The following is an 11,539-nucleotide window of genomic DNA, read 5'->3' as shown; positions in this document are numbered from 1 at the left end:
GGAGCCGTTAGAGGAGACATAGGTCCCGTGGGGAACCCTTGGGTGATGCTGAAGGCAAGAGGCCGGGCTGAAAGTCAGCCGCCCGGCACAGACACGACCCTTCCAGCACCGATGCCGTCTGCTTTTCCCTCCAGCTCTCATTTACACTTTTATCCCACCCATAGTGATTTTCCTTGTCCCAAGCCTTCCTGCTGCAGAGGCTCCGTGTAAGGAGCCTGCACCACTCCGCGCCCCACCACTGCTCTCCTCCAGGCTAGAAATGGGCCCAGAAGCGCAATTTCTGCTGCTTAGGAAGACCCAACACCTTATTTGGCTTTTTCATCTCCTAATTCTCCAAAGAAACCTGCACTTGAAATTTGCCATGAGCTTCACAATTCAAAATATTTACGTTGGCTGCCACCAAGTTTCACGTGAACGTTTCTCCTCCCTAAACTGGTGACGAGTCCCATTTTTCATCTCAGATGTTTAAACTGAATTATTTCACTACAAAAGCTTCGCTTTTCCCACATACATTTTCTATATTAAGCCCAGTATTTTCTCAGAAACCCCCCGAATTCCCCAAACTGTGTTTTCCTTGGGAAAAACCATCTGGACCAGCTTTGTTGAGCTCCTCTGTATCTCTCTGAAACACCACCCACAACCACAGCATCTATCCTCTTTTTCTTGTTGTTGTTAAACCCACTAAAAACAATGATGAAATTCCTCCTGGGCATGACCCTATTTTCACTGTGCCAGTGGTATTTGTTCCAATACCACAGAGTTGCCATCAGCACAAGAAAGGCGAGGGACCCCTCTGCTCCTGCCAACGACCATCTTTTCCTTGGCATCTCTATCTGCAAACTCAAAGCGATGCCATCCTCTCGGCAAGGAACGAGAAACACGAAAGATGCCCCCGTTTGCCCTATCTACAAGAACTAACCGCAACATTTCCAAGTCGTGCTCCGTTTTGAAGGCTTCTGGGCAAATGTTAGCTCAAATATCTAGTCCACCGACATGGATGATGGCTACTTTGAAACCCGGGGATGCCCATGGGATGGGAATGTTGCCTATTGACGGCCTCTTCCATGTGCACTTTGAGCTTGGGCACTGCTGTTTCTGCCTACCCAGGGAGCAGCCGAAGCCCAGCAAATCCCAGGCTCCACCAAATGACCTCCATTTAAACCTAAGTAAATAATCTAGCATGAAAACAAACAAATCCCCTTTTATAATGGCTCAAAAATAGGCAGGTTCAACCGCGGAGCAGACTGGATTTGTCTGTAGGCTGCTCTGCCAGAAAGCCCCTTGGCCAAGTGACCGCCAGTGCTGTCGTCCCTCGCACAACGCCGTTGGCCATCTCAGCAGACATCTCCTTGGCTTCTGGCTCCCAACGACCCCCCACCCTTAAAGCCACCACTGGCAGATCTTAGAGGGTCTTTCTCAATGCAGCAATTAGTTGGGTGCCCCAAATGGTTTGGTTTCCCCCTTTCCTTCTCCTGAGATCTTCCTCCCCCTGGACTTGCTCACCAAAGACTCAAGGATGCAATCAGGCGGAGGTTGGACCCCAAGGACTCACTTGTGTTGGAGGAGACGGACTTGCCGATGTCGGCCAAGGACCGGTGGATTGGCTTCTTGGTTTGGTGACGGTGCTTCCTGAGGAGCACGTAGCTTATCTTCTCCCGCAGCTCCGGCTTGAGCAGACCATCCTCGATCTGCTTCTCAATGACATCGTCTGCAAGCACCGAACGAGGGAGGTGCAAGGGTTACCCCACTGCAAACCCTCCCAGGAAGCTCAAGACAACAACACTTAATGAACCAAGCTGATGGCTCTCAACTCCTGGCTTTGCTTGTTCCACTGCAGTTGGTTTATATTTGCACGTAGCAAGTCAATGCGCCTAAATCTGTTCCCGGCACTTTAGGACACAGGGAAAAACCCATCCGAAGCCACTGATACCTGCCGGCTCCTACCTATAATTTGGGGCAAAGAGTAGCCATCTAAGTCCAGGAGCACGGTTCCTGTCTGCAGACACGTCCGCAGCTCAAACAGGCTGTGCAAAGACAAGGTGGACACGTGGGGCTTGCTCCACCTCTCCCCGCCTTCCTCCACCTTCTCTTCAAACTTTATCCACCTGAAACGAGAGCGGCAGCCGTATGGACGGGCACAGAGTGGGGCTGGTGTATGAGAAGATAAGAAGACAATTGTTTTTCCTGCGGAGTTTCCCTTCTGCAGGCGGCTTTGCAAGCCTGAATGAGTTCAACCTGCAAAGTTTTGCTTGTTATTCAGGATGGGAATGGAGAAATCAAGCAACATCGTTAGACAAAGTGCTGCTTGCACGGTGGCAGAGCGGAGCAAAAACCTCTCGGCTCCATCACTGAACTCAACCCTGCAGATTTCACCCTCCTCAAATTGCTCCTGCGAGATTTGGGAGGTTTCCCCACGGAGTTGACCTTGCCTTGGCCAGGATCCGCACCCGCACCGACCAGCGTGCGGGTGGGAAAGCAAAACCCCAGGGCATCGCAAACATCTTTCTAACCCCTTAGTAATGCTCAGCCTTCAACCTGGGCACTTCATTCCCACGGTGGGAGACGAGAGACTTCGCAAGCCCTTGGAAGGGAGCCCTTCCACCTCTGTTCCTTAATGTTACAAACCAAAGACTTCAGAGCAAATTTGGGAACTGTGGCTGACTTCTCCCAGCCCCCCAGGAAGGGGGCTCAGGCTCTGGGGAGGGCAGGCAGCTCTCGGCAAGGTGTCGATTTGGGAAGAAAGCTGCTTTTCCTTTACAGGAGGTTTGGAGGCTCCATGGATTGGCCTTTGCAGGGCTCAATCTTACAACTTTTACCTGGTACAACTGGGATTTGGGCTCCTGCTGCCGCAGGGGGCACGGGCAGAAAGGATGCAGGAGGAGAAGGGGTTTGGGAAGCAGCTGCTGGCTCCGCAACGCTGCAGGGGAAAGCGGGGAGGGTCCGGGGCTGCATCGGCTGCAGGGGGCGTGCATTAAAATGCTGCTGCAAAGAGAAAATGCCAGCTTGTCCCTACTAAAAAAGCCCCCAAATATTATCTGGGAGTGCCAGGAATGGTCTGTGCTGGGGACAAAACGCCAGCGCATCCAAAAAGATAACATTTGGCCCCAGTGCCCATCACTCCAAAGCTCCCCACCCTGATTTCTCTGCAGAAACCCTTTCCCCAGCCCTCTGAACAACGCTGCTTTTATTGGGAGGAAATTCAAGCTTCCCGCCGTAGTGTCCGCTAAGCCCTGTCGGTGCTCGCCCAAAGCCGATTAGGTCGCTTTTCGTTTCTTTTTCTCCCCGTTTTCCTGCCAAAAGGGGGTTATTAGCAAGTGCACGGGGCGGTAGCTTGGGTCGGCGTGCGGACTCGAGGCACGTTTCCAGTGGCACCTTTGCCCCAGGACCGGCATCCCGTGATGCTTTCGCCGAGGTCACAGCACAACCCCGTCTCCCTGCTGCGTTTGGTTTCTTTATTTCCATTTATTTCCATTTATTGCGGATTTAGCTGCAGGTAGTGCTGCTGCCATGAAGGAGCTGCTCTCCTGTGGCTCACGAGGCTGAACCTCTCTTCCTGGAGAGCGGAAATCCGGGACTTGAGAAACCTCCGTCCTCCTGGGGGGAAGTTGGAAACCTCCATCTCAAGCCCTCCCTGATGAAAACCCCAGCGCAAGCACTGATTTTTTGCCTTCCGAGCTTTTTGGGGAGGAGGGAGGGATGAGCAGATACAGACCTATGAAAAATTGCAGGGGAAAACCAAAGGATTTTAGTAAGTCCGTCCCTGCGCTGCTGTGTTTTGAGCAGGGTTGGCAGCCGGGAGGTTGCTTAAGAGTTTTCCAAATTTTTGGTGATGCAAATAGGCAGCACAAGAGCTAGGACGTGCACCCGCAGGGCCTGATCCTGCTCTCTGCCTGTCCCTCAGGCGAACCTCCGCACCCGCACCCAGAAATCCCCCATGCGCTGCTGAAAGGAAAGGGCTTGGGATGCCATCGGGAACCCCAACTCCCCTCCCAAAGCTCCCCCCAGCCCCAGCCCTACCAACCCTTACACGGCTGGGGCTGGGAAGAGAAAATCCCACCTGGGGTATCTTCCCTCGGGTAAGCTCCTGCTGCAATGAAGCGAATGCCGCTTCCAACTCCTCTAATACTTTCATTAAAGATGCAGTGGGTGGGGGTTTATTACTATTGCTGGAGGGGTCGGAGACGGTTAACTCGTGGCCTGGTCAGCAAAAGTGTGGGGGGAGAAAAAGACCTGGGAAAATGTCCCTGATGTCCCCCATTCCCATTTCCCAGCTCTCTGCTCCAATTCTCCAATTTCCCAGCACGTTGCCCTGTTTTTTTCACCCCCTCCAGCCCTTTCTGCAGAGCTTTGCTCTCATGCTACAACTGGGAATGGGAAAAGCCCTGGCTCTGCGGTCGATCTAACCTGGGGAGATGTGGGATAAGATGGGAAATCTTCCTCCCTTCCTCCTCCTCTTCCTCGGCAGGCTGCAGCTGCTGTGCAAAGAACCCCCCCCAAACACCGTGTTGTCCGCATTTCCCTAATTCAGGCATGGCTTTTTTAACTGCACTAAAAACAATGCTTGTTCCCTGACCTCATTTCCACCCAGGGGGATCTTTACCCGGCACATTTTCAGCCCAAAGCATCTCCCTCCAGCTCACCTGGCCGACTCTTTCCACTCCATCTCCTCGCCGTCGTGCTGCAGCGTGTCCATCTCCGTGAAGAGCGTTGGGTTGGGAGGCTCATCGTCTTCCCCCAAGATGTAGCGGAGGCGTTCGGCAGCTGGTGACACTGCCGGGGGGAGGAAAAAGAGGTTTAGCATCAGCTGGAGAGGAGATGACCCTGCACCATTCCCATATGGAAAGCCCTGGGCGGGGGGTAAAGAGGGATCTGTAGGGCTATTTAGGATCCTGGGGTAAAAAAAGGAGGTTTTGAGGAAAATGTTTAAGGTGAGAGACATTGAGGAACGGGGAAACTCTCAGTAATCCTGTCCCAAAATCCCCGTGCAAAGAGATGGGGGATGCTGGCAGAAAGGATGAGCGGAGGCTGTGTAGCAGTCAGGCAGGGAATATACAGGTCCGGGCTGGGAATCGGGCAACGCACCCACTCCTATATACAATATAGTCAAATTCCCCTTCCAGGAGCATTATGTGCCCTGTTTCCATGGGGTATCCCACATTTTTCCCTATCACAGAGCTTATTTTTGCCAGGTTTGAGTCGCCTGCCATCAGCAACCAAATCCTTACGGTCTCCGGCACTGCATATCGGGATGCCCGAGTGCTCGGCACATGTTTTCCCACTGGATCCCTGAGGGGAACGTGCATCATTCGAGGGGTATAATACAAATATACCATTTCTGCAGGAAAAATCCAGCTTCTTGCTGCAAATAACTGGTCAGGCTGGGGAGGGCACTTATTGCCTCCTGCTCCCCGCAATGTGTTTCAGGAAGGGGAGCAGCGAGAGGTCACCTGCCGGCAGACCTCCTGACTGAGGGCAAAAGGGGGGGGTCACCTTTGGTGCCTTCCCCACGGCCACGGGAGGGTGACAGACCTGCCCTCTCCTCCCAGAAAAAAGCCAGGCTGGGTTTTCTTCCAACCCTCTCCATCTTCACGTGCTTTTCTAGCAAAGCCTCGTCATTTTGGTTGCAGGGAGGAATCAAACACCTGGGTATGAGCCCAGACGTGGCACGGATGGGACCCCTCCCCAGTTACCCCCCGTTATTCAAACAAGAGGTTAAAATCAGCCCTACGCCAGGCTCCGTGGAAATGGTGTATCTTTAATAAAATCTTGGGTCTTAGCCCTCTCCTAACAGCGGAGGAGTCAATCCAGCTCGAAAAATGTCTTTGTTAGCAAAATCCTCCGGTTCTCAAGCCTGGGAATAAGAAAGTTGGGTATTACGGTGCCCAAAAAGGCAGGTAATTAAACTGCCATGTGCGAGTGGAGGGAAAACCAGGAATATTGCCCTGTCCCCCCTCCCCCCAAAGGAGATGAAACCCAAGTCGCAGCGGCCGTGAAAGAATAGGACGTCCCTTGCGCTCTAGGCTGAGCCTGCTTAACCGCTTAAGCCCTTTAAGCCCCACCACCAGGACTAAAGCCTGGTTGTCAAGTCCTCATTCCACTTCCATAAGCTTCATTATTATGATTATTAATATTCCTGTTAATTTTAGAGCTGGGCTACATGCCTGGAGGGCCTCAGGCTCTTTAAGCCTAAATGCTGTTCACGTAAGAGGGGATGAAATTGGTGCAATAACGGCAACTCCCCCCCGGCCTCATGCCCTCTGCTTCGCTCTGCAGCCCAAACCTCACATTTCCTGCAAAACCCCAAATTTGCTGCAAATGCAATGAGCTGAACCACAAAAAAAAAAGAGGCAGTTTGCTGGAAATATCCGTCTCGAGCAGGATCTTCAGATGTATTTGTAAAAAAAGGAGGATTTGCAATTTTGCAGGAGGGGGGAGCAGAGGGTTCAGAGCTTTGCACATCCTCGACTCGGTGGTCGCTGCTCCCAATTCTGCCCAAATGTCCCCCTCGGGTGCTTCAGAACAGGCCCCCCCCCCGGTCCAACCTGCCGGAGGGTGCCCCAGCGACTCATTTTGGGATGTCGGGGCTGTGACACACTTTAACCACTGGAAACCACAAAAGATAAAGGAAAGCTTGCACATAAAGAGCTTTTTGGGGTGTGGGTTTTTTTTTTGGCTTTTTGCCCCATCCTCCCCGAGTTTCAGGCATAAGCCCATCCATCTCTCCAGACACAACGTGTGCCTGCCGGCAGCAGCCGCCCCCCGCCGCCCCCCCGGCTCACTGACCCGAGCAAAGAGCCGGTTGCTAAACCAACAACGCCGGGGCTTGGCCGCCCAGCCAAAACCCATGGGGTTTATTCACCTGGAGGACCCTTTCGTGCCTGGGAAAGCACCCAGGCCGGCATCTGCTTACAACCCAGCTCTCGGTGGTTTGTTTGTTTGTTTTTTCTCCTGGAAATTTGATCCAGCACCTAAATTAATCCCGAGAAGCAGCAGCAGGTATTTGCTTGGGAGGATGCGCTGTACAGCCACGGCCGGGGCTTGGCATCTCTGGGGAACGCAAGAGTAAAACTACTGCAACCACCCTGGCCAAAACCCACAAAGCCACTCCAAAATAGGCACCTGTTTCTTGCAAGACACAGTTCAACGAGTGCCCAGAGCAGATCCGTACCTCCCCGAACTCACGGCTGTGATTCCTGCTTTACCCCCATCAAACCTCCGCTGTGATTTCAGCCACAGTGGGTCCAAATCGAGCCCACGGCCGCAGAAAGAGCTCAGCATTAACGCTGGTGAGAATACAGGATACTTTTACGTACCCAAGAACCGACATTTCCGTGGGTGATCGGACAGACAGCCCAGTCGCACTGATTTACATCTCCTTTAATCTGAGGTGCACAGAGCCCTTCACTCCCCAGCTTTGACCCAGCAGTAAAACCTCACCTAGCAATGCTCTTCCCAGCCCCAAATTCCTGCTCCGGCTTTAGGTGCAATAACAAAGGTGATAAAACAGGGGACGGGGGAATGCGGATCCACCTGGGGTTTGCAATCCAGCTGGGCAGCGGGACCGAGACTTATTTAAGGCTCCAGCACACGAACCATCCACCATCGTGGTCCTTTGGAATACGCAACAACTTTCCCCAGGGTTTGATGGCTCAGAAGGGTCCCCACCCCCCCCAAGAAAAGAGGAGACGGGGTGCACATCCCATGGGATTAGATGCTCCACTCCTGTTCAAGAAACCCTCAGGTCTGGGAGACTTTTCTCCTTCCAGCTACCATCTTTTCTGTCTCCCCACCGAGGAGCAGTGGAAGCTGATACAGTTCCCCCCCCGCTTATATTTTTGGGGTGAGCTTTGGAGCTCGGTGCCCCAAGGTAGTGCTCAACCCAACCCCACGCAGGTTCCCAAGTTGCATTTGCAAGGGAAAAGTAAAGCTGTAAAAAAATGGAGCCCTTCTTTCCCTCCCGCTCCCCCCACCGCGGACGCCCAAGCGCGATGGAAATAACCTACCTGCAATCGTTTCCATTTTTTCCCCCATTTCTTCCCGGCGAAACCAAACCTTCGCTGAACGGTACAAAAAAAAAAAACCCCAAACTCCCAAACTTCCTCCTTTATCCACTCAGGCTTGTTAAACTCCCCAGGCTTAAGGAGCAGATTATAGAGAATATAAAGCACTTTCCTTTCCCTTTGGCTCTCATGACGGGAAGTTACCAAATCAAACGGGATGCGTGTAGGAGAGGTGAGCGCTTTGGGTGGCAGCGGGATGGAGAAGGCGAGCGAGGGGAGGGAGGGAGCGGTGGGAGGACAGAAATCAAAGCTTTGGGCTGATTTTGTGGAGGGTTTTTGTTTCCCGCTCGGAGCAAGGTGGGAAAACCCCCTCCAAGCTCAGGGTAGAGATTTTTTTGGGGAAAAAAGCATCCAAATAAGGGAGCTTTCCTGGGGGAAGGCAGGGCTACTGCAGAGTTGAGCTTTTTGGGGTGTTTTTCCTCCATAAAATGACTTTCCCCCCCCCAAACCAGCCCACTGCTACATCCCAGTGGCATTTACTGCCTGCGGAAAGGAGGGGACGTGGTCCCGCTCGTGCCGTCACCGAAGGCATGAAGGAGCTGCGAGCGGAGCCTGCTGCAAATGAAAAACCTCTCCCCGTGCAAAAAAAAAAAAAAGGAAAACGTTTCCCTCCGGAGGGAAAAGCAAAGCCGAGCCCCTGCCCGCTCTGCTGAGCCGCGACGCGGGCTGCTCGACGTAAACCCAAATGCAAATTTCTATGGGGGGGTGGGAAAAAACCCAACCCCAAGAGATCGACAGCTACTTTGCTGTGCAAAATGTTAATCTTCACTAAGGAGATTTAATGAGACCAGGCAAAGCCTTGGGCAAAAGCCTGTCGGGAACAAGGTGTGATGCCCAGAGGATGTCTGCAACCCTGGGATCCCGTTGTACCCGGATTTCCTCGTCGGCAACCTCCCGAGGGCAAGGACAACCTCTTGGTAGCCCCCCCATCACCCGAGCAGCCTCAGTCCCTTTTCACACCCCATGCCTGGTTCCCAGAGACATCCCCAGGGAAAAATAAACCTGGGAAGCGCTGGGAAAAGCAGTGCCAAATGCAAACGTCAGACCAAGCAACGTGGCTAGGTGTGCGGGGGTGATTTAATCCTGGATTAAATGATGGTGCAAAACCCCTCCTGCTTTTTTGGGAAGCCAGAGAGGGACTCACTGGTCCTGCTGGCGTTGTCGTTGCCGCTCTCGTAGCAGCCGTGGCCGCCGTCGTCGGTGTCGGAGCGATCCTGGCGCTCATAGTGCCGCTCGCTCTCGCTCGTCCTGTCCCGGCTGGAGGCAGATCTTCGCCGACGCCGTTTCCTCCGGTAGCCCCGGGACACCGGCACCCCGATGTAGATGGAGTGGTAATCTGGGGAGAGGGGTGAGGGAAACTTTAGAGAGCAGATCTGGGTGTTTCTCACTTGCAAAAAAAATTTAAAAACCAGGGAGATATTTGCCTTCTTCCCAGGCTTAAAGCCGCCACAGGAGTTTGTCCCATGTCGTGCATGGGATGTGCCGAGCCGAGCGCCGGGAGATCCGAGGCATCAGCCAGCAGGGAAGACCCCGCTGCCATTTGGGGCATCCCCGGGGTTTCGCTCACCTTCCTCATCGTCGTATCTCCTCCTCGAGCTGCTGAGCCCCCTCTCGCTCATCCCATCCTCATCCTCCAGCATGGTCCCGCCGCTCCGAGAGAGCTGAGCCGCAGGGACGAGAAAGGAGAGAGATTTTAAAGGGTGCTGGGCAGGGGAGCAGCCTCGTCGCACACCCACCAGGTGCTGCCAGCTATGGGAACCCTTCGCGCGTGGCCCAGTGAAATCACAGGGTCCTTCCCGGCCGGGGCGAGGATGCACCAAGGAGCCAGGACCTTCCCTATGGATGCACCGGGGACCTCCCGGCACCCCCTGCGAGCTCTCAGCCCTGCCCGCGCTCCATCTCCGCTCTCCCCATCTTTAAGAAAATCTGGATCCATTTCACCGGGGCTACATCTCCGTTCTCAAGTTCCTGCTGCTCAAAGGAAGGCGTAAGCGAAGCCTAAGAGATCATTACAGAGATTTGCTGGTACCATTACGGACACAAGTTCAGGGAACAGGGGCTGCTTGCTGGCAACAAGCACCCATTTAACTTTCAGAGGGGACCTGCACAGATAAAAGGGGTTTTGCAGAAGCAGAGTTCATTTTTCCCCATCTCCTAAGCACAGAGTTTACACCGTACGCATGCTGCCACTCCCAAATACCTTCCTTCAAACCCGATGTTTTATTCCCCATAGGAGTTTCTTTGGCTTTTGCCACGGATGCTAATTAATCTCCTAATTATCTGACCTCCAGTGATTGCCTTTCACACTTGACTTGAATGGGGGAACGGTTACTATTCATGGCAGCCCGGTCGATGCCTCCCAAAGTCACTTTGAGAGCGGTCGGAGAGCCAGCCTCTCCACGTCCCCCGTTCCGGCTGCTTGCATCCACGGCAATATCATATCATATCATATCATTATCCATCTATTTTAAGGAAGAAAAATCTCAGTTCAAGCCAAACAGATTAAAAACATAAAGCGAACGGGCTGTGCACCCCCACAGCTGGAAGGGTGCAGGGCTGGCCACGTCAGCTCTGCTTGGGTTGCTGAATTAGCGACCCATTTTCCTCCAAGGCAAAGACCATCTTTAGCCCGACATGGGCTCCAGCCTTAACCCGGTTGCAATGTGAAGACATTTTTTTGCACAAGTGCAGAAATCAATTTATTTTAGGGACAAACACCTCTGGGTGGACAACCGTGCCCCAAACCTGGGCGTATTGAGGGATAACATCAATCACAAGCCTTGGCTTCCTGGGAATAACATTAGGGGGCTAATTCTGAAGATTTTAGGAAGCTGGTGCTGGCAGGAGAAACACAGAAATACCCATTCAGCTGTCGGCATAAATATTTTTGCTCTAAAAGCGACCTGGTACCTTCTAACAGCTGAAGCGTCACCAACCCCCCCAAGAGATTTCCCCACGAGCTTCAGCGCGAGGTTGGGGTCCCCACATGATGGATGGGGACACACAACACCTCAGAAGAAGTGTTGGTAAGAAATACGACTTTTTTTGCAATCTAGCTTGGCTGGCGAGAGCTCTACCACAGCTCTGTTGGGCAGCCAAAATACCCCATCCTCTGATAAACCCACGCTTTGTTAGATCCACTGATAAATGAAAGGTCCTGATCGATTATGGCTAATTTACGAGAGTCATATAGCCTGGGATTTTTTCCTTTAATTTTTTACGTACACAGCTTTTTCCCCTCCCAAATCCTTGCATACAAACCCAAGCATGACGCAGACTAGAACCGTTGGAAAACAAGACTGCAAGCGCACTAGAAGTAAGGGGAGGAAAAGAAGAGCGTTGTTATCTTTGCCAGTTAAACCCCAGTACCCGCATCAACTCTCAGTCCCACAAACTCAAGCTTTACTGTTAATAAACTCACCTTCAGCTCCCCCAAAACGCTCAGAAATCGGAGGATGGGGCTGCGGAGTAAAGTCACG

The 11,539-nt window shown here is 52.8% G+C and overlaps 1 protein-coding gene across 1 annotated transcript; it reads right to left on the bottom strand.

Annotated features, from left to right (window-relative positions):
- Positions 1-9,121: 9,121 nt before the first annotated feature.
- LOC104164569 (electrogenic sodium bicarbonate cotransporter 1-like) lies at positions 9,122-9,722 on the bottom strand. Its single transcript, XM_009703931.1, has 2 exons — positions 9,628-9,722; positions 9,122-9,396 (listed from the first exon to the last, which is right to left on the bottom strand). Exons 1-2 carry the CDS (start codon positions 9,698-9,700, stop codon positions 9,149-9,151), a joined length of 321 nt encoding a protein of 106 aa, XP_009702233.1. The 5' UTR covers positions 9,701-9,722; the 3' UTR covers positions 9,122-9,148.
- Positions 9,723-11,539: the final 1,817 nt, after the last annotated feature.

This window comes from Cariama cristata, unplaced genomic scaffold (assembly GCF_000690535.1).
Source record: "Cariama cristata isolate BGI_N322 unplaced genomic scaffold, ASM69053v1 scaffold15317, whole genome shotgun sequence".
Taxonomy (NCBI): Eukaryota; Metazoa; Chordata; class Aves; order Cariamiformes; family Cariamidae; genus Cariama; species Cariama cristata.
Note: the sequence above shows the minus strand (reverse complement) of the source record. Positions and strands in the feature narration are given on the sequence as shown.